A 24,183-nucleotide genomic window follows, 5' to 3' on the forward strand; every position below is an offset into this window, starting at 1 on the left:
AAAAATACACCACACAGGTTTAGAAAAATAGAGAATATTTATTTGAATAAAATAATGTTGAAACAATGAAAATCCAATGTACACAAGCAAAGTTATGAATTGATAAAGATTAAATCCCCCTAAAGTGCTTAGAAATACAATTACTTCAACTAGGGCTACCACGGCGTAGTTGATGGAGTTGTTCCTAATAATGCAACACCACAGGCGCCGGTCACAGTCACACTGACCCCCTGGTACAGTACCTTTTAAAACAAAGAAATATTGACGTCGCACAGAGTCGTGGAGGTGAGGCATTGCTGGGGCCGGGGCAGCATCAGTCCCTTAGACCAGCCAGGGAGATGAGGCGTTGGTTCAGCACTGCGAGGCAGGGGAGGCAAGATGTCAGTTGCATCCAGATGCAAGGGGAGCTGGTGCGGCGTGGTGGTGATGCATCGGTGCCTTGTGACCTGGCGGGGTCGATGGATCCAGTCGGTCAAGACGTGATGTGTTGATTTCACAGTGCCACGATAACACTGCGTGACATCAGTGGCGTTGCAGCAACATTTTACTTGTGTTGCAGGCCGTGGTCGTTGCCTGCAGCAATGTCCACGGAGCGGGAGTAGGCTGCGGCATCAGTGCTGGCATCGCTGAAGTCGTTTCTGGAGTCCCTGAAGTCGGGAAACTAGCTACCAGCTTGCAGGTAAAGTCTTTGCTGTGCCTGAGACTTCAGAACAGGAGGCAAACTCAATCCAGGCCCTTAGAGAGTACTTTTGGGGAAGGCAGAATCCTTCCAGCACAGTCAGAGGCCAGCATGGCAACAAGCAGGGCAGCAGTCCTTCTCAGCAAAGCAGTCCAGATGAGTCCTTTGGGCAGCCAGGCAGTCACTCTGACGGAGTTCAGGTGTAGATCCAGAAGTGTCTGATTTGGTGGGGTCAGAGACTCAGTTTATATACCCAAAAATGCTTTTGAAGTGGGGGAAACTTCAAAGAGTGGTTGTTTTGAAATGCATGAGTTCCCTTTTCAGCCCAGTCCTGTCTTCCAGGATCCCTGTGAGGGGTTATCAGTCCTTTGTGTGAGGGCAGGTCACTGATCTTTTAAATGGAAGGGAGAGCACCTCCACCTTTCCTGCCCAGGGAGACCCATTCAGTATGCAGATGAATGCAGATGTGACTGAGCGTCGTGTGTTTGTGGCTATCTGAGTAGAATGCACAAGGGGAGCTGTCAACCAGCACAGACCAGACGAAGGTTGGAGACAGGCTGTAAGGCACAGATGGCAGTAAGTGAGACAAATGCCCACTTTCTAAAAGTGGCATTTCTAAAATAGTAATATTAAATCCAACTTCACCAATAATAAGGATTTTCTATTATCATTCTGCCCATACTACACATGACAGGGCTACTACTTCCAGATCAGAATCTGCCATTTAAAAGTATATGAGGGCAGTTTTAATGCTAGTCTATGACAGGAGCAGGCCTCACAGTAGTGAAAAACAAATTTGTGAGCTTTCCACTACCAGGACATTTAAAACCCATACGTATATGCCCTACCTTTTACTTACATAGCACCCCGCCCTATGGGTTACCTAGGGTCTACCTTGGTAGGTGACTTATATGACGAAAAAGGGGAGTTTAAGGCTTGGCAAGTAGTTTTAAATGCCAAGTTGAATTGGCAGTGAAATTGCACACACAGGCCTTGCAATGGTAGGCCTGAGACATGGGTTAAGGGGCTACTTATGTGGGTGGTACAATTAGTGCTGCAGGCCCATTAGTAGCATTTAATTTACAGGCCCTGGGCACATGTAGTGCACTTTACTAGGGACTTACAAGAAAATTAAATATGCCAATTGGGTAGGAACCAATGTTACCATGTTAGGGGAAAGAGCACATGCACTTTAGCAACAGTCAGCAGTGGTAAAGTGCCCAGAGTCCTAAAACTACCAAAAACAGTGTCCGAAAAATGGAGGGAGGCAGGCAAAAAGTTGGGCGATGACCACCCTACGGCTGTCAGGGCTAAGTGTTAGGAATACATAAAGCCACTGGTAATTACTCAGGACCACATCCCAGTCCATTGTTTTTTTTAAACACCATGACAGCTCAATTTGGACACGGCCATATGTAAATCAGCCTTGGACCTGGCTCCAATGGGAACAGTCCAGCCTGAATTACCAAAATAGGACCTCTCTGCGCCAGAACACAAGCATCCCTGGAACAGTTTTGGCCTATTTGAGCCTTTTCAATTGGTTGTAACTTAGTTTAGTGGCACAGGGAGCACAGGACCATCATATTAGCATATATTTTGCAACTATGCAGTTGCACTGATAAATATAAAAAAGCGAAGGCTGGAATAACTTAATCAATCTCAGTCACTGGTAATTACTGGAGCCTTCATCCCAGTCTATCATTTGTGTGCCCATCATGGCACCTCAGGTTAGACCAAGCCATATATAAATCAGCCTTGGGCCTACTCCAATGGAAAGAATCCAGACCAAACTCCCAAGCCAGGTCTTCTCTGAACCAGAGCACAAGCAACCCAAGCCTATTTCGGCCTCTTCAGTCGTGTGCGGCTTGGTTCTAATGGCACAGTGAGCACAGGATCCACATCTGGGAATACCCATCGCACTTGGAGTCAGTTAACCCATTTGTGGGAGACCATACTATTTTTTCTCAATAGAGTGCCTCATGCCACAGTTTCATATGCACTTATGAGCATGTCATTGCCCAAACACTCCTTGATAATCTAGCTTGCCCCAAGGCTTTAACTTGTAAAGCATTGTTAGAAGTGTTATTTCATTTGGCTAAAAGGAAACAAACCTCAACTTTAACACCAAGAACACGTTAGGGCCCAGATTTACTAACGGTTCGCGCTGGAACTCGGGCAACACAATGCAATGCAAAGCAATACCAAGTGGCGCAAAGAGCAGCAATGGATTAAAGTTGATGCACAAAGTTATTTTACTCTTAAGTTTGATCCTCGTGCTGCGTCATGTGTGCGAGGGAGTAGGATCACAGGCGGGCCAATCCAAAAACCTTGGGTTTTGGTGGAAAGACAGATCTTCTAAGTTAGATACGTTTGGCCCCATTATTGCCTTCAAATTTCCAAATTGCACATGTAGACTGGGAGGACAGAACTGGGGGAGGGATAGAAGTAACAACGTGTTCCAGCTTGCTCCTGAATGACCTCATCTCTAAATTTGACTGTTCAGCATTCTTTTGCATGATCAGGAATGTCCCTGTTGAATGTGCTGATGGATTACCTGTCATATTCTCTCAGGTAATCATTACAATCTAACTGAATACATTTGATTTGTTTGTTTGAAAAGAGATAAAATTATTTTATTGAGAAACCCAAATCTCAGGTTAGTTAACGTTTTGGGCACCACGGTTTAGTTTAAAGAAAGCAGAGACTTTTAATTCACATCTTTAATGTCTAAGGAACCCACCGACACTCAGGGACATGTGTTGGATGCTATTTTGTATTTATTTTCGGGATGTGGTGGTAAGGAACTCTGTTCTACTGGTTAGGATGGACCACTTAGCTATATCTTTCTATATCAAAATGCCTAATTCATCCAAAGCCCACCATTACCACCTAGGTCTCAATGGTGATGTCAAATTGTGATGCCAATGTTTGATGTTCTCTGAGTACATGGCAATAGCCGAGCACAGAGCGCTTCCTTGCAGCTAATGGCTATACTCTTCCTATGCATTACACAGAGGTGCAGAAATCATCTAGCTATGCAAAACTTCACCCTCCCCCTACATAAAGAAAAGCAAACAAGTGTTCTATATAGAAGATTAAACCTGATAAAGCATGAAAGTTGCAAACTACTACAGCAGTCTGTCGTCTCCTTCTGTGCATCACCCTTTGCCTCCCTACTGCATATCACACTGTCTTCCTTCTACTGTACATTACCCTACGATGTTATGCACATCATTTCTCCCATCTGCCATTTAGGGTCGTCTGTTACTGTTGATCAATACACACTGGTGGTTGTGTGCCTCTGCCTTATGTGCAGTATGTCTGTGTCTGTGCCAGTGTGCCTGCCTGTGTACATGGTTATGTCTGCTGGTCAGTGTAAATGGGGGAGGGGGAGTTGATCTGCTGGCATGTGTCCTTGCTCAAAATGTGCCTGTGCAGCCATCCGCATGTTGTGTACAGGCACTATAAACCCCCAAAACCTATTGGCTTTGCCATTGCTTTTCTTCAGCGGCCATTCTTAATCGCTCCCTCTGAGTCAGGTGCTGGAAGTCGGGTCCACCAGAAGCTATTGCTATTTTGGTAGCTAACACCTCCAGAGATACAGCTAAATCCCGGTAATATGACCCAATTTCTCTCATTCAATTTTAATCATTTGCGTTTGGAGTTATTTGGAGGTATTAATGATAAAGCCCCTTACAGAATCAAAAATAAAAAAAACAAACCTCCTACAAAACTAATCCCTGGTTTTCAGCACATCCTGTGAAATTGGAACTAAAAATCCACCAATTGGAAATTAAATATTGCCCTTCTCTGAGAATGTCTTTCCTGATGCACTCCAAGACACCTAAGGGCAGGGTCGGCTTAAGAGAGGTGCGACTGGTGCAGTCGCACTGGGCGCTGGCCTAGAAGGGGCACTTGACCTCTGGGGGGATGCGCTCTATTTAGCAATAACTTACTCGGCTGTACAGTTCTTTGTGCGCCCAACTTTCAGGGAGCAAGAAAGGTGTCAAGATCATTTGTGATTAATGTCCCTGCTAGGGAGAGTGTAGGAGGCTGGACTGGCTTGTAGTGAGTACCAAGGGGTACTTACACCAGGCCCAGGTATCCCTTATTAGTGTAGAGGGGTGTCTAGCAGCTTAGGCTGATAGAAAAGGTAGCTTAGCAGAGCAGCTTAGGCTGAACTAGGAGACGAGTGAAGCTCCTACAGTACCACTAGTGTCACTTGCACAATATCATAAGAAAACACAATACACAGATATACTAAAAATAAAGGTACTTTATTTTTATGACAATATGCCAAAGTATCTCAGTGAGTACCCTCAGTATGAGGATAGCAAATATACACAAGATATATGTACACAATACCAAAATATGCAGTAATAGCAATAGAAAATAGTGCAAACAATGTATAGTCACAATAGAATGCAATGGGGGCACATAGGGATAGGGGGCAACACAAACCATATACTCTAGAAGTGGAATACGAACCACGAATGGACCCCAAACCTATGTGACCTTGTAGAGGGTCGCTGGGACTGTAAGGAAACAGTGAGGGTTAGAAAAATAGCCCACCCCAAGACCCTGAAAAGTGGGTGCCAAGTGCACCTGAGTTCCCCAAAGAGCACAGAAGTCGTGATAGGGGAATTCTGCAGGAAAGACCAACACCAGCAATGCAACAACGATGGATTTCCAGACGAGAGTACCTGTGAAACAAGGGGACCAAGTCCAAAAGTCACGATCAAGTCGGGAGTGGGCAGATGTCCAGGAAATGCCAGCTGTGGGTGCAAAGAAGCTGCCACCGGATGGTAGAAGCTGAGGATTCTGCAAGAACGACAAGGGCTAGAAACTTCCCCTTTGGAGGATGGATGTCCCACGTCGTGAAGAGTCGTGCAGAAGTGTTTTCCCACAAAAAGACGGCAAACAAGCCTTGCTAACTGCAAGGGTCGCGTTAGAGTTTTTGGATGCTGCTGTGGCCAGGAGGGACCAGGATGTCGCCAATTGCGTGAGGAGACACAGGGGGCGTCCAGCAAGACAAAGAGCCCACTCAGAAGCAGGCAGCACCCGCAGAAGTGCCGCAACAGGCACTACGAAGTGGAGTGAATCGGTGCTCACCCGGAGTTGCACAAGAGAGTCCCACAACGCCGGAGGACAACTCAGGAGGTTGTGCAATGCAGGTTAGAGTGCCGGGGACCCAGGCTTGGCTGTGCACAAAGGAAATCCTCGGAGAGTGCACAGGAGCCGGAGTAGCTGCAAAACACGCGTTTCCCAGCAATGCAGTCTAGCGTGGGGAGGCAAGGACTTACCTCCACCAAACTTGGACTGAAGAGTCACTGGACTGTGGGAGTCACTTGGACAGAGTTGCTGAGTTCAAGGGACCTCGCTCGTCATGCTGAGAGGAGACCCAGAGGACCGGTGATGCAGTCTTTTGTTGCCTGCGGTTGCAGGGGGAAGATTCCGTCGACCCACGGGAGATTTCTTCAGAGCTCCTGGTGCAAGAAGGAGGCAGGCTACCCCCAGAGCATGCACCACCAGGAAACAGGCGAGAAAGTCGGCAGGATGAAGCGATACAAGGTTGAAGTAGTCGTCTTTGCTACTTTGTTGCGGTTTTGCAGGCGTCCTGAGCAGTCAGCGGTCGATCCTTTGGCAGAAGGTGAAGAGGGAGATGCAGAGGAACTCTGATGAGCTCTTGCATTCGGTATCTGAAGAATTCCCCAAAGCAGAGACCCTAAATAGCCAGAAAAGGAGGTTTGGCTACTTAGGAGAGAGGATAGGCTAGCAACACCTGAAGGGGCCTATCAGAAGGAGTCTCTGACGTCACCTGCTGGCACTGGCCACTCAGAGCAGTCCAGTGTGCCAGCAGCACCTCTGTTTCCAAGATGGCAGAGGTCTGGAGCACACTGGAGGAGCTCTGGGCACCTCCCAGGGGAGGTGCAGGTCAGGGGAGTGGTCACTCCCCTTTCCTTTGTCCAGTTTCGCGCCAGAGCAGGGCTGAGGGATCCCTGAACCGGTGCAGACTGGCTTATGCAGAGATGGGCACCATCTGTGCCCATCAAAGCATTTCCAGAGGCTGGGGGAGGCTACTCCTCCCCAGCCCTGACACCTTTTTCCAAAGGGAGAGGGTGTAACACCCTCTCTCTGAGGAAGTCCTTTATTCTGCCTTCCTGGGCCATGCCTGGCTGGACCCCAAGAGGGCAGAAACCTGTCTGAGGGGTTGGCAGCAGCAGCAGCAGCTGCAGTGAAACCCCGGGAAAGGTAGTTTGGCAGTACCCGGGTCTGAGCTAGAGACTCGGGGGATCATGGAATTGTCTCCCCAATGCCAGGATGGCATTGGGGTGACAATTCCATGATCTTAGACATGTTACATGGCCATGTTCGGAGTTACCATTGTGACGCTATACATATGTCGTGACATATGTATAGTGCACACGTGTAATGGTGTCCCCGCACTCACAAAGTCCGGGGAATTTGCCCTGAACAATGTGGGAGCACCTTGGCTAGTGCCAGGGTGCCCACACAGTAAGTAACTTAGCACCCAACCTTCACCAGGTAAAGGTTAGACATATAGGTGACTTATAAGTTACTTAAGTGCAGTGGTAAATGGCTGTGAAATAACGTGGACGTTATTTCACTCAGGCTGCACTGGCAGGCCTGTGTAAGAATTGTCAGATCTCCCTATGGGTGGCACAAGAAATGCTGCAGCCCATAGGGATCTCCTGGAACCCCAATACCCTGGGTACCTCAGTACCATATACTAGGGAATTATAAGGGTGTTCCAGTATGCCAATGTAAATTGGTGAAATTGGTCACTAGCCTGTTAGTGACAATTTGGAAAGAAATGAGAGAGCATAACCACTGAGGTTCTGGATAGCAGAGCCTCAGTTAGACAGTTAGTCATAACACAGGTAACACATACAGGGCACACTTATGAGCACTGGGGCCCTGGCTGGCAGGGTCCCAGTGACACATACAACTAAAACAACATATATACAGTGAAATATGGGGGTAACATGCCAGGCAAGATGGTACTTTCCTACAAGCCCCGAAGGTGCATTCTCATTCATGATGCACTTAGCTGCTTTCAGCTGGCAAGTTAACAGTGCCTCGAGGCCCCACTCATGGTACAATGTGCTATAATAACGACAACGCACAAGGGGCAGAAAGACCAGATCATCTGGAAAGTCTGTGTCCTATCTGCATAGATGTAATACATACAGGCTACAGTGTTTGGTTGTAGCATAAGCTTTCTCACCTGCAGTATGGGTGGGACCCCAGGCCTTTCTCTATAGCATCTTCAACCAGATCAGAGCGCATCTCATCGAAAAGCAGATCTGAATTCCACGGTATGCACTCACTGCCAGACTGAGTCGTCCTCTCAGTTCCTCGGTACATATCAGCTCTATTGCGATAATAGCATTTTTTGTTAGGATCTATACAAGGGAGAGAGAACTGATGAGTAAAAACGTACAGTAGGCGTAAACTCACAGAAAACATAACTCGTTTATTAAAGTTTTTAACATTCCATATATTAACTATTATTTATCATGTTCTTCTACAGTCTTTTCTCATCTTAAATTTGATTAAAAAAGAGAGGACGCTGATTGGGATGCAGAATATTTTAGAAGACTAGCTGTAGCGAAGCTGCATTTTTTATAGAAGGCGTGGCAGTACAAACGGGAAATGTATGCGGATGGTTGAAGCAGAAAACCTATGGAATTCAGGTGTGGGGTGCAATACATGTTGTACCTCCATTCAAAAAGTGCATCATGCCTTTTTGCTTTACTGGGTGAACGTAGTGCACTTGGTTATCCCTGCATACGGATAATGGGCCTGATTTAGAGCTTTGCGGATGGGATTACTCCGTCACAAACACGACGTATATCCTGCCCACTGTATTACTACTCCATTCTATCCTTTGGAAACCGTAATAAGGCTCAAAGGATATCTGTCACGTTTGTGACGGAGTAACCCATCCGCCAAACTCTAAATCAGGTCCGGTGGCCTGATTATTTACCAATAACCCTCCATGTCCCGTAGGTTAATCTCAGAAGAGGAGTGGGGTCCCCCCTCTCTGAGCACCTGCCTGAACACACCAGCAACTTCCCGAAAGCCATCAGGAACCTCAGCAGCTGGATCACGCATGCCCTGACACTCTGGCTCCCCTCAAGCGCAATCAAGCGGCAAGAGCCTGAGCACAGGCAAGCTGGTACACAGAGGAACTCAGGCTGACGAAACACCATTGCAAGCAACTGAAGCACAGATGGAGAACAAGTCAAGGAACCACAGATAAAGACATCATAAAATCAGCCATGAAAACCCTACCACCAGCAGATATGAAACACCAAGTGCACAGGTCTTACATACTGACACCAGCACTAAGAGAAGCAAGGAAATCTTTGCTATTGTTAGACCTGTTAGCCTTAGGGTGGTCTTCCTCCAAACGTTTTGCCTTCTCCCTTCCTGTTTTGCTGAATTGGTTTTGTTCGCTTTAGGACAACCAGTACTAAAGTGCTTGTGGCCATTCCCTAAAACAGGGTAAAATTGGCTGACCAAAGTAGGTAAAAACTACTACAAAAGCTACTAAGATAGCCATGAAGATACCATCATCTTCACGTACCAATACTATGGTCTGAGATGATACTAACTATATGTGACTGACCAGTAGAGTATTTTTAATAGGCTACTCAGTTTAGGTACTCAAATAACAGAATCCTATTACATAATTGATACAAGCTTATTTTACAAATATAGATATTTTATTATTCCATAATGATACAATCATAAAAAGTATATACATTAAATCAAAAAAATAGAAAAAAATACATACAAAGCACCTAAGTCAAACATACCACATAGACATTAAATAATTCAAATAAGAAAACGTGTCTTATTTACAAGTGAACCAACATATTAAGGAACCAATGATACCTTCGGTCCCTATGGTATGTATTTTTTTCTATTTTTTTGATTTAATGTATATACTTTTTATGATTGTATCATTATGGAATAATAAAATATCTATATTTGTAAAATAAGCTTGTATCAATTATGTAATAGGATTCTGTTATTTGAGTACCTAAACTGAGTAGCCTATTAAAAATACTCTACTGGTCAGTCACATATAGTTAGTATCATCTCAGACCATAGTATTGGTACGTGAAGATGATGGTATCTTCATGGCTATCTTAGTAGCTTTTGTAGTAGTTTTTACCTACTTTGGTTATTTCCCTGTCTGAGCTACGTGCATTATGTTCAGGGAATCCCCTTATAAATATTGCTGTCTAAAATTGGCTGACACCTGATTGACAAATTTAATGTACTTATAAGTCCCAAGTAAAGTGATATACCCTATACCCAGGGCCAGTAAATTAAATGCTACTAGTGGGCCTACAGCAATTATTGTGCCACCCACTTAAGTAGCCCTTTAAAACATATCTCAGGCCTGCCATTGCAGATTTTGTGCAGTTGAAAACTGCCAATTTGACTTAAGCCTTCAAAATAAGCCTTTTGGCAAACCTAAAACTCCCATTTAAAGACATATAAGTGAGCCTTAGGGTAGGCTCTAAACCCCATTCTTTTTAATAAGTGATAACTTTTGTTTGAGAACAGATGGAAATGTCATGTTTGATGTTGAAGGTATTATAATTGGAAATCTTCCTTAATGGTGAAGTTGGATTTTAAGTCATAATTCTGAAAATGCCACCTTGAGAAAGATGGCATTTTCTTGTCCTAAACATTTGGTACCTGCGGCCTGTATCCTGGGTCACATGACTAGGTCTAGTTGGAGATTTTGTATTCCTTACGGACAATAACACAAATGGGGACGAGGTGTTGGCAAGACGGGCCATCCTGACAGTATCGGAAGGGCGGAGCTGTGCAAAACTCCACTTACATTCCCTCAGCACCCACACAAAGAACTTCACACTAGCCTTTTGTGACCCCCCAGACCCAGTGGAGCCTTGGCAGAGAAGCAGTAACGACTTCAGGACCATCTGTGGGGGAAAGCTCTAGAAATTTCTCCCACTTCAAAGCTGGCACTAGATAATAATATTGGACCCACAGACCCACTTTTTAGTACACTTCTAGACCTACGGATACTACAAAAGAAGGACTTCCCTGCTGCCAGAGGTTTCCCTGCTGCTTACATCCCATCCTGCTCTCGGAGAAGGAAGACTGGATCTATTCCCTTCATCCAAGGCAGAGTTACTCTAAGGGACTGGTGACTGACTTCTTGGTGTGAGCTATAGGAACACAACAAGCAGAAGAGGGCTCCCTGCAACTCTCCGGTGGACCCAAATCTTTGCACTACAGCCATCACCAGCGACGACCGCAAGTGTGTGGTTTACACATTGTGCTACAGCATTGATAGTTCAGGTGCCCAGCAATGACTGTCCATGTGGCTCAACAAGATCTTCATCCTACCAAGGCAGCTGTTTGCAACACCCCGTCTGCCCTTCACTCTGCAGCTACGACCACCTGCAATGCTCTCCCTGCTCCTTTGTGCTTCTTCCACCATGAACTGTACCTTCATGCTGGACTTTGAAAAGGTAAAATTTCAGCTGGACTAACCTGGTCCCTGTAACGGACCCTGCTCCATCGTCGTTGGACTGAACTAGTGACTTTCCGTCAGTCTAGCATAACCAGATAACTGTGAGGCGCACTTTCTGCTTTTTGGTGCTATACTTACCTAAATCTTTGAAATTGCATGTCTCCGGTTCTACTGATTAGATTTTCGTTGTTTTTGGTCTCATTTTATTTACTTGCATTTATTCTATTTTCCTAAATTGGTGTGGGATTTTCTTTTGTTGTGTTTTCACTTTAATGCTGTTTGTGGACTGCATAAATATTTCACACATTGCCTCTACGTTAAGCCCGACTACTTATGTGCCAAGCTACCAGAGGGGTAAGCACAGGTTGATTTGGTGAGTTATTGTGGTTCACCCTGATGAGGACTGTGATTGTTGCTTCAATAGGGTGTCACCACCCCTCAACCAATAAGCCACTTTCTCACACCCATCATCAAAGATTTTAGTGCACCTCCTGCCACCTCCAACAAAATCACCTCCTCACAAGACTTTTGCAAAAAAGTGCTTGGCAATCTTCTGTAACAAAATCACCTCCATATATGGCATCTTTGACCCTCAAACAGACCCCGTCAATGTCACAACTCAATTTCCCATCACGGCTGATGAACAAACCCAGACCTCATGGCATGCCATCACCACCATCTAAATTGCTGCTACCATGAAAACCATCCACTCTGGGGCTGCGTCTGACCTTTACCCCCACCACACCTTCACCAAAGGACTCCTAACATCAGCGCAGCACTAACACCCATCTTCAATGCCTCCATAGACTCAGCCACATTCTCAGACACCTGGAAACATAACACTATCACACCCCAGCTCAAGAAACCATCTGCTGACCCAGTCATGCTTTCCAACTATCGATCTATCTCCCTAATTCCATACCTCGCAAAGGTCTTAGAGAAACAAATCAACCAGGTCTTACCAATCATCTCAGCAATCATCAGTTCCTTGATGACACACACTCTGGATTCAGGCCCAACCACAGTACAGAAACAGCACTCATTGCCACCACAGATGACATCCACATGATCTTTGAGAGAGGAGACAGGACAGCCCTCATTCTCCTAGACCTCAATGCAGCATTTAATATGGTCTCACACCCCATCCATATGAGGCACCAGCACGAGATTGGCATCCATGGATCTGCTCTATGCTGGATCTGCTCCTTCATAACAGATGGAACACAAGCTGTCAGGCTGGCACCTTAGAGCTTAGAAGCGCACAAACACATCTGCTGAATGCCTCAAGGGTGACCACTCAGCCCAACCCTCTTCAATCCACACATGATCCCTCTGCCCAATGTCATCCATGCACACAATATCAACATCCTCTCATATGCTGATAACACACAACTCATTACTCTCCCTCTTGGAAAAGACCCCCAACAGAAAAAAACAAGTTCACTGCCTGCATGACCTAAGTTGCTAACTGGATGAAAGACAACCGTCTCAAGCTCAACAATGCCAAGACAAAAGAAGTGATCTTCAGCAAGAACACTTCACCATGGGACTCCAACTGGAGGCGGCTGAACTCGGATACACTCCCAGAACGCACGCCAGGAACCTCAGAATAATCATCAACAGCAAACTGGACATGAATACACAAGTCAATGCCATCACTACATACTGCTTTCACACCCCGAAGATGCAGAGGAAGACCTTTAAATGGCTACCAAGCAACACCGGAAAAACTGTCACTCACGCCCTAGTCACCAATAAGTTGGACTGTGGGAAAACCCTCTATGCTAGGATCACCAAGTAACTCACTGGAAAACTATAAGCCATCCAGCAGTTGGCAGCTAAGCTTATCCTCAACCTCTCACGCAGAACTCATATGACAACACACCTCAAGGAGCTCCACTGGTTCCCGATGCACAAACACACTCAATTCGTACTCCTCACCCACATTCAGGATACTACATTGCTCAGGCCCAGCCTACTTGAACAGTTGCATCTCCTTCCACCAACCAACCAGACAGCTTCACTTGACGCCTACTCGCATACATCCTACGCATACACAGAACCAGATCAGGAGGATAGGTGTTCTCTTACAGCCCTCCTAAAGTGTGGAACGGCCTTCCATTCCACATCAGAGCCTCCACCTCCCTTCTTGAATTCCACAAGAAGCTGAAGACCTGGGTTTTCAAATAACCCATTTATAATTGGCAGGGCTAAACACACACACCTGCTTAACTCCAGGATACCCTTGGGGGTAATAGTGTGCTTTACAAATTAACATACCATAACATACCATTACTCTTCCCACTCACCAATTCAAGAGTAATATTAATGCCACATACCTGTCTTCAGAAGTATAAATATAAAAAAGCACCAACAAGCCATAGAAATAGTTACTTGAGTAGTGAAACACAACAGGTCAGGAGAGAATAGAATTAGAATCCCCATACCATTGATCTCCCCTTTACCTCCAGCCGCTGCATATGTTAACAGTGAACAAAACTGCAAGAAGGATCCCTGGTAGCTGCCTTACAAATCTCAGCAGAAGAGACACCCTGTACTTCAGCATAAGTAGCCACAAACCACAAGTTGCCCGACCCTAAGCCACCTCAGGAAGAAGAACACCAACCAAGTCGAGAACTCAATATCTACATACTCAAGAGGTTCAAAGGAGCTACCTGAAAAGCATGCAGGACTAAAGGTACATTACAGGGAGGGGCTTTAGGATGCATAGTAGAATAGAAAAAAGAAAAGCTCTAGATGCCAAACAAGTCACCATTTCCTAAGATATCCCAGGCTGCACAGAATGCTTTAGTATGTGCACGCTTGGTCCCTAAGATGGACATGGAGATTTAACCCAAACCCCTCCCAGAGAAATTGCAACTTAGACATACCTCATAGATCATGGAAGACAGGTAAAAGGGAGTGGGATGCATACAGCAACCCAGCGCCAAGACTATGCTTTCAAAGAAGAAGTCCAAAAGACTTCTGAATAACCTCAGCTAGAGATCCAGGAAGCCCTCTGCTCTGCAGTAATCCAACCCCCTCAACCTCCATACTGATAGACAAAGAACCGCACAGACAAACACCCCTGGAACCAGGAAGGAGACAGAACTACAGGGAGCCTCTAAGCTGGATAAAAGGCTATGGACATAAGAAGAAAGACTCCAAGACTGGCAAGACCAAACCTGGACAACCACAATCACTTTGGCTGCCTCCTTCTGCATCCACAACCAAAGTCTGGAAATTAGGAAATGGACGGAAGGCATACAGAAAATGTTGAGGCTAGTGGAAAAGAACAGTATCCAACCCACAAGTATCATGGACCGGAAAGCAGGAGCAGAGCCTGGGAACTCGGGAATTTTCCAGAGATTCAAAAACCTTGAGACATAACCAAACTTCTGACTAGGCAAGGTGGTGTGGAAGTGACCTCCATGTCTGGAGGAAGGGCATCAAATTTAGGGCCTTATTACGACCTTGACGGAGGACTTTCCTCCATCACAAATGTGACGGATATCACGTCCGCAGTATTACGATCCCATTATATTCAATGGAGATCCTAATACTGCGGACGGGATATCGGTCACATTTGTGATGGAGGAAAGCCCTCGTCAAGGTCGTAATTAGGCCCTTAATGTGATAACTGACCCTGACCACCTGCAGGAGCCAGGCATCTGAAACTGACTGCTCCTAACCATCCACAAAGTCCTGGATGAAGATGTCCTCCAATTGGCCATTGAGGGACCAGCTAGCATAGTTAGACCTCTGAAACTTTCCTAGAGAGAATGGCTTACCCCTTCTGGGCAAAACAGCCCCGCCCACAATGCCTCAAAGCAGGGCACAGAGAATGAAGCTTAGAAGGCTGATATAAAGACTTTGACAACGTGCCAGTCTAACGAAGAAGAGCCAGTGAAATGTGGCTCAATATGCTGAAGTAAGGAAGAAAAATCTATACATTCCTTAAATAGACAATGCAATTTATCTTCCAGCTGTGAAGCAAACAGCTGATTCCAAACAAAAGGCGACTTTGAAGCCATGGAATTCTGGGAAGCAGTGTATGCTATTTCTTCAAAAGCAAATTGTGGCAGTCTACCACAAGAGCACCCCCAGCCAAAGTCCTAACATTAACCACACCAAAGGAAATGTCGAACAGAAACTCTGCTGGACTCTGGGCAGATATCTATGTTGCCTATACTTCTCAATCCACAATTTTGGAATTCAAGGAGCTCTTTAAAGCCATGGAGGAGGGCTAGGAGTGTTCTGCTCTGTTAGGATCCACACAAAGTTGCAGATTAGGATCGTCTAAGAAAAATCAACTCTTACCTCAGCAGAATCTTTCAGGATGGCATCCTCAGCCAGTAAATGAAAACTGCACCAAGACTTCTCCATGTCTTTGTTAGTTTATTGCGGTTCTTTCATTCTCCAAAAACAACATCATGCATATGCATGTAGCAGAGGCACCTCCAGCTGGGGAGAATGCTGACACTGTTATTGTACTATATCAGAGGAGCAACCAGAAATTCTGCAGCTGGAACTGCCATCTTCTTATACATTTTAGTTGAGAACCCAGAAGCATTTTCTTATCATCCTCACCACCATCCTCAGAATCTGAGGAACCTAAACTAGAGCCCTGTCCAAATGAATTACAGGAGGAGCACCAAGTCCTGGGTACAAGCAGGGCCACCAATGCCACAGCCACTATCTTATGGAGTTTTGAACATAGAGGGCATCATTATGACCATGGCGGCCGGCGGTACACTGGCCGTAACACCGCCAACAGGCTGGCGGTGTTCAGCCAGTGTATTATGACCATGGCGCATTAGCCACAGCCATAGCACCGGCCCCTCCACTATAACCGCCAGGCTTCCGCCAGGTGGTTATAATCCCCAGGGCAGCACTGCCCTGGGGATTATGAGACCCCAAACGCCACCCTGTCCAGACTGGCGCTAAGGGGGACTCGGGTGCCCCTGGGGGCCCCTGCACTGCCCATGCATTTGGCATGGGCAGTGCAGGGGCCCCCAGGCACAGCCCCATTGCGCATTTCACTGCCCGAATTTCGGGAAGTGAAATGCACAACGGGTGCTACTGCACCCACTGCACATCAACATTGCCGCCGGCTCTATTATGAGCCGGCGGCAATGTTGATGTGATTTTTCCGCTGGACCAGCGGACGGAAATGCTGTTTCCATCTTCTGGCCCAGCGGAAATGTCATAATAGGGAGCCACCAATACCGCCAGCACTGGCGGTATAATGGCGCCCGTGGCTTCAGCGGTCTTTTTGAAAGACCACCGAAGTTGTAATGAGGGCCATAGTCCTTCTTGTCCTGACCCACAGACCTCCTTTCTTGCTTGTGGAAGAGAGCAGAGACATGCTCCGGGAAGAGAGAAACTCCTCCACAGTTCTTCTCTTTTGGAAATACATGCCCATGGTTATTAGACAAAATACAAATTACCAGCTGGCACTTACTGCTAAGCGTCAGCTCTTATCAAAACATCTCCCTTTTACTCTGTGTCGAACTGAAAGAAGAAGCATGTTCAATAGCAATTCCCCAGACCAGGTTGGTGCACATGGGCCAAGAAGAGCTACTAAGCTCCACCATTGCACACACCAACACCTGGTATATGGGAGGCTAGCAACATTTGATACTTGACCAGTGGTCATTATCACCACACCAGGCCCTTATACACAACAACATGTTCCAAGATTAAGTGATGTTGAGGACTCCCAACAGTTCATAGACATCTACGAGGCAGCTGGCAGCATGGGTTCACATCTCACATAAGACTCCTATGTTTCTATTGGTCTGAAGCCAAACTCTGCACCATGGTGCACTCATGAGTAGTGTGCTCCTGACCCCATGCCCATCACAAGAGGACCAACAGGACTGCAAAGAAAGAGACAGAAGCCTGACAGGAACCCCAGTAGCACCTATCTCCCAGTCCTTGTCTCAGTGTGAGACAGGGAAAATAGGAGGAATGCTGGAATTAATGTTTGTATAGCCCGCAAAATTGTGACTTGGGTATGTATTGAAGCATCCTTCAAGTTTTTTCAGTTTCGAGGTTGAAATCACCTCTTAAGCCAATGACTGGGATGAGGATGAGGGACATTATGGCAATATTGTCTCCCAGTGTTTGGCTGGCTTACTTCTCTGAATGAAGTAGCCAAACTGAAACTGGTACAGCAGTAATTGTTAGAATGAAAAATAATGATAAACTAGAAGGGGGCATGCTTAAATTCCATGCATCCTAACATGGTGCCATTACATCTAGGAAACTGGGGCCCAGATTTACTCTTATTTTGCGGTTTGGTTGTGCCCTTTATTTTGGTGCAGCCCGATACAAAATCGATTTTAGGATTTACAAAGCCGCACAAACCCTGATGGCATGGCTTTGGAAAAAAAAAAGAAAGGTAATGCAAGGCAGAGCACAGTGCTGCCTTGTGTTACCTTATGTCAGGTAGGTGTTACATGGTTGGTGCAAGAGTGTTCCTGTGCATACACCCATGTATTCTGATACAAACCCATAGTTACAAAAAGACTTATAGACATGGTTTTGCACCAAAATAGTGCCACAACCTGAGACTGGTGTAACGAGGAGAAATATCTCTAGTTCTCCTCTTCATTTCCTCTTTGCATGTGAGCTGAGTTCTGCAGCATATATGCAAAAAGGAAATAGCCTCAAAGGATAGTTTTTGTGCAGGAAAGCACTCCTTCTTGCAAATAAACGAACCTAACCACAACACAAGCACTTCCGCACCTTGACACAAGGATGCCTGTGTTGGCACTAGGCAGTCACAAGTGCACAAGCGCTAGGAGAGAGCAGAAGGGTGCCATATCTTTGCAAATACGGTACTGTTCTGCTCTTATCCTTTCACACTATGCAGCAACTTCACTTGCGGCACAGTGTTGCGTGAAATGTTAGTAAATATGCCCCTGGATTGCAACGAGTCAGCAAGTAACTAGACATGCAGCAAAATGAGATGCTTATTCCAAACACGTTTTTTATATTTTTGTACAATTAACTTAGTTCCTTTGAGGATATTAATCCTTCCTGATTTTTGCCTCTATTGTCTTTTACAGATTGTTTTCCAGGCCTCTTAACTCACCCCCTTAGGTAGTTGTCACATGCCCTGGGGTCTACATAGGCCCACATGCCAGCCTCTCCTGCTCACCTCCCTGGGCAGCCTTGCTGCTATGCCTGTGTTCTGCACTGATCATTGCGTTTTGGAGGCTTTGACATCAAACAAAGCGCAGTGGCAGGCTGGTCTACTGGCAGTTTTACTGCCAGAGATAAGAACAGCATGCTGAAGCCTTGCTTCAAAGCATTGCTATTTTATAAAACATGAAATAAAACATGATCGGACCAAACCTGATATTTTTCAGTGCTTCAGATGAGAACACAGAATAACGCAACACTGCAATAAATGTGTATTTGTCAATGTGCATTAAGCAGTGAGTTTCAAATAGGCTCAGAAACGTAAAATAATGAATTTTTTGTGCTAAAAGAAATGAAATTGAGTGTTGGCAAGCATGAGACCACACCTTGATTTATAGCCCACCAAGCAGCTGTTAAAGGTTCAGAGGTATGTGAATTTGATTGATTAATGAATAATTGAACAGTATCCCGAATAATCACCTATTTGGTCCAAAATGCACTCGGGTCTGATTGTTACTCAAGGCAAGTGATTCAAGACTATGTATACGTGAACACCCATTGCAGAATATGGAGTGAAATTGCACAGTTTTAACTGTGCACCATTCACAACAATGGCCACTGAAATGGATTACGAGTAATGTCTTGGAGAGGTAAACAACAGGATAACATTATGGTGGACAAATAAATATGTAATGTTCTTAATCAGTAGTTATAAGGGTTATATGGTGGTGCATGAGAGGGCTCCTTCCTTAAATGGAAGGGTATACGTAGAAGTTTATTCATTCCGTATTTTATTAAAGAACTGCCTTACTAATAAACTTTGTGAAACTTTAGGAAGACCTTGAGGTATGCATTACAATTGCATTAATTCCTTAAACTGGAAGATTTTGATCTGCAATAATGACAAGCAGACCTATATACTGTTGCACTCAGGTGCTTACAGCTAATCAGGAAGTTGGAACCATACTGTCACCAGAGACTAAGCTGCTGTCTTTCTCTCTGCGTACCATCTCACATAACTGTGTGTTTTTTTCGGTCGAGCTTACAGAGGCTTAGAGTCCACCCATTGTTTACCATTGGTTGATTCTAATGTCACTCTCATCTAATTTGTTTGCTTCTTATTCAATGGCTATCATGAGGTTTCTTGTTTTCCCCAAAAACTGGGATGTCATCCTGAAAGAATATTACCCCATGTTCTTTACAGAATAACTTGTGCTACAGTGGATGCCAGTCCAAAAGGAAACCTCTTGAACTGGAAGTACCCTCCTACTGTAACGAATGCCATCAAATGCCGGGATGAAGGGGATGAGGAAATTTGGTGATATGTCGATGATAAATCCATGGTGAAAAACCACTTGGCACCTTTGAGGCATACTACCATTGTACTGATCTTGGGCAGGGGAAATCGATCCAACACCATGTTTTTATCTAAATGGGGAGGGTCCATGCACAGCCTGATCTTACCATTGCTCTGGCATACCACTAACAAGGGACAAATCTATTCAGAGGATTCTATAGGTTCTATTCCATCCATGGATACCAAGTTGTCTAGTTACTTTGAGACTTATTCCCTTAACATTATAGGTACACTCCTCACCTTGTGGATCTTGGGTACAAATTCCTTCTTGAGAACAAGCATATGTTTGAAACCTTGTAAATTCCCTAGATTTTTACTGAATACTTTAGGAAATGTTTTAGCAGGGCTGAGCCTGCAGCTCCCTCATCCACCAATAGTACCTTATCCTCACTGTATGGAACCAGAACAATGTGAAGATTTCCCTGGCCTACCCATACCAAAATAGATGGTCCTCTCTTTGCTATGTAAAGCCTCCCCCAGTGGTTCTGTTTTTAAAGTTGCACGTTAACTATGGATACCTTAGCATGTCAATCCTCTCTCCACTGTAACCCTCAGGTTGTATATCCAGTTCTAACACCTTTATAACAATACTGTTAACAAATTTGTCATTTACAGTGCTACATGGTGAGCCTGAATCTGCACTCCTCAACTCCTTCAATAACCATGTGACACTTTGGCTCATTGCTTGTCATCATCTCATTCACATTTAAAACCAAATTCTCCCATAGGCTCATCACACTAGACGATTTACTTAGATCTATCTATTGAGCCTCTTCCTCCGAACTTTTGTTTCCTTATACCATACATTTGATGCACTTCTTTTTCCTACAAACTCTAGCATAATGCCCAGTGAGACCTCAGTTGCTGCATTTCTGTTTCAGGGCAGGGAAAGATTTACTGTACGCTAAGTGTTGTTTGCTATCACATCTGAAGCATCTATACCCACCTTTACCTACTGGTTTAACTCTACCTTGTTTCGCATAGTTTCTGTCCTCACTGTGAACCAATAGCTAGTTCACTGTGTCATGTTTTTTTCCCTTGTTTTAGAACGTTAGCGCTCCTTCCTGACATTTCATTTTTTTTCACAATAGCTAAAACATCATCTCAAGGAGAATCCCCATTGACCCACAAGCTTTCCTGTGAAGCTGGGTTGCTAGCCTGCATCACCAATTGGTCTCATATTAAATCTTCATGTAAAACTCCAAAGTTGCAGTCAAGTGCTAATCTTTTCAAATCAGTCACAAAAGCATCCACTGATTCATTTTCCCTTGTTTCCTTTGGAAACACCTGTAACTTGTCAGTCCTATGCAAACCTTGGATGCGAAGTAATTATCCAAATCCTTTATTTCTACTTCAAATAATTTGATTTCCCCAATGATAGTTGCTTGGGACATGCAATTGTATGTCTTTAAACCATGGAAGCCAAAAGAGTCTAATAAAATCCTCTTCTTTTGTTCCAATGCCATTTCTTCACCATCACCAATAGTGTCTATTTAATTGATAAAATATTCCTTCCAGTCATGCCACGAGGTGGACAGTTCCAATCCTGACACCCAAATCGCATGAAGTGGCCTTGTGCTAAAGTTCTGTTGCACCATAGTCAATGTGCAAAGCAAAAAAAAAGGTGCAACAAAAGTCAAATGCTCAAAGTACAGTTAGTATCAATCCAACAATAGTACTTTTGCAAGAAGAATCTACCAAGCAAATAATCAACTTCCAATCCCACATAAGTTCCTCACAAGAGAAATGTAACTAAAATGTAGCTTACTCTCTGACCTCACCCTCCGTAACCTTTGTATTTGTCCAGTATTTCCTGCCAACATTTTCCCAAAAATTGCTGATTCCTCACAGCACGTGGTAGGGGAGGGAGGACTGGTGGGGGGTTGTGAGGGGTGGGGGAGACCCCTATCAGTGCCAGGGAAGGAATTCCCTGGCACCGATAGTGCCTACCGCCATGGTTCTCATGGCGGTTCCCAACCGCCAGAAACCATGGCGGTATGCAGGGTCCTGATACCGTTGGCGGTCTAGTGACGACCGCCGGGCCGGAGACCGCAACCTCCAGCCCAGCAGTCATTACCGCCATGGTGGTCGTAATGGTGAAGTGGTGGTCGACGTCCAAATTCCATTTTTCAGACTGCCAGGCTGTTTGCGGTCTTACCGCCGCTTCTCCGCCAACCGCCAATGTTGTAATGACCCCCAAAATGTGCTCAGCCTGTGCGCATCATGTTAAACACTCTACAGCAGCTGTGTGATTCAGTTTCCAAGCAACCCTGACACGCGTGAGTGTGGTGACATACCTTTTGTAGACAGAGGTCAGTTGCGTGGGCCTGCATCAGTTGCCCGAAAACAGCGAGAAGACCTGCGCTGCTTAAAAGAACTAAAACTGCACATGTGCTGCCTGAAGCAGTGCTTAATTTGTAAGTAAAAATGTGCCGGTGCACAAAGCCCTCCTCTTAAACACGCAGCTGCTGCAATTAAATGTGGGAGCATGGAATACTGAGGCAGCATAATCCTTAAACTACCTCGGGCCTCTTCAATCCATTTAAAGCCACTCCTTGACTCTTCAGCGCTCTCTAGCAGCTTTCTGCCTTCTCCCTTTGTGACGCTTTTTCGTTTTTCTCTTCCTCCGTCTTTCCCATATGTGTCTTTTGCTCGCATTAATTGCTTGAGGCAGAAGAATAAGCGCCGGCACTCAACATTAAGTGCCGGTGCTCAGCACTGGAAACAACAAGCACAGATTAGGCACTGGCCTGAAGGAAGTAGAACTGCGCACACAAGCAACTGCAAAAAGTAGAACTGCACAGCGCTGCAGCTGCACACATCCACCTTAAGTTTGAAGGTAAACAGGTGCCCAATCTTGAAATATTTTGGCTATTGGCTATGTGAAACCAATTACTATAATGTGGGTCTCGGAAGGTCTCCGCAGGGTACCCTCGTCCGTTGTCCTCCACCTCCAATTAGTAGAGTTGTCGCACTTCCATTGTGCAAGGAAAATACACCCAAAGGGGAAACAAAAATTGTAGAATAGCAATAATCCAGTGGGTAAGCACCCTACCCATTACTAATTTTGTTGTGTCAAAAAGACCACTAGAATCCAGAATCTCTGAGATGTTTATTCGAGTAGAAATCTTTAGTAACGGAAGACAGGTCCAACACAGCTGATGCCTGGAGTCTTCTCTTAAACACAGCACTCCACGCATCGACATAGGCTGTTTTCCATGATGAATGTATTACAAATCATAACACATTCCACAACCAAATGTAATAAAAATCATAACAGTGAGGCATGTATTGAGTGTGATAAATGCCTCTATGAGGTACTTTGCACCGTGCACATTTTGGTGCAAACTCAAGTTTAGGCTGCACTCAATGGATCTTTAGTTCCACCTTAGGCTGGCAGGATAATCAATACTTTTCAATACCATAAGTACATTAGGCCTCATAAAGATGACAGAGAGTATTAGATTTGCAAAGCATGTAGGTTTATTAAAAGATTAGCAAAGTTCAATCATCAAATTGCATTTCAATAGCCAGTCTATGGATGCATTAGTCAATGTATACAATCAAAGGTGACTCAAAATCACAAATGCAAAGACAAACTGTTATAAAGTTGTCTCAAATAACAGAAAGCAGACTACATTTTCCATGAAGAAAACTCTACACTGCAAAGCTAGGGGGAAGTTGGGAACATTTGGGAAGAAGTTGGCATGAAGGTCTCAGCATGGAAAGCTTCTGAAAGGCAGTAGTTATGGATCAAGCAAAGTTTCTTCTAGCTATTGGGGAAGGAATCTCTGGACTAACTCTGTATTGTAGTAGTTTAAATCATTCTTTTTGTACATTTTGCAAAACTTATACACAGGTCCCATGAAAGATACCAAACAGCATATAGTACATTTCAATAAACATTATTCGTAGCAGCAGACACAGACATTTGTTACTTGATATTGTATGGGCAGCTAGGTAACTTCCATATAACACTACTGAATTCTTATGCACCCAACACAGGCAGCCCTTTTTTTTTTCATATTTAATCTCCTGCATCCACTCCAAGGATATGCATGTCATTACATAGGGTGGTGATCATAACGCAATACTAGATCCAACACTAGACTGAACCAAAGGACTTGCTCTCTGTCACATTAAGGTAGGGGAACCCTAGTCAACATCATACAGGACAGTGAATTGGTGGATATCTGGAGTGTATTCCACCTACAGGACAAACCTCCTCAGTACGGACCGCGTCCTCTAGGTTAATCTACTGGTTTAGTACAAATGATGAGAAGGATAAAAATAACAGAGAGTGAGACTAGAGCCCGCTCACCTTCCCGCATAAATGTATTTAACAAAGAAAATCAGGCACACTATCATATTTATTTACTAGTCTGCTTGAGATGTCACACACACTACATGTGAAAAAAACATCTTTAGGTTTTCTTTAAAGACCCCTCA

The 24,183-nt window shown here is 44.8% G+C and overlaps 1 protein-coding gene and 1 long non-coding RNA gene across 4 annotated transcripts in view; one reads left to right on the top strand and one right to left on the bottom strand.

The window, feature by feature from the left end:
• The window catches only part of HGFAC (HGF activator), a 600,748-nt gene that overhangs the window by 301,684 nt on the left and 274,881 nt on the right, over positions 1 to 24,183 (bottom strand). Inside the window, exon 8 of the mRNA XM_069203474.1 lies at positions 7,929 to 8,106. Within this exon, the coding sequence (XP_069059575.1) occupies positions 7,929 to 8,106 (178 nt within the window). The remainder of the gene's footprint in view (positions 1 to 7,928; positions 8,107 to 24,183) is intronic.
• The window catches only part of LOC138249525 (uncharacterized), a 456,612-nt gene that overhangs the window by 193,261 nt on the left and 239,168 nt on the right, over positions 1 to 24,183 (top strand). The window lies entirely within an intron of this gene.

This window comes from Pleurodeles waltl, chromosome 1_2, assembly GCF_031143425.1.
Source record: "Pleurodeles waltl isolate 20211129_DDA chromosome 1_2, aPleWal1.hap1.20221129, whole genome shotgun sequence".
NCBI lineage: Eukaryota > Metazoa > Chordata > Amphibia > Caudata > Salamandridae > Pleurodeles > Pleurodeles waltl.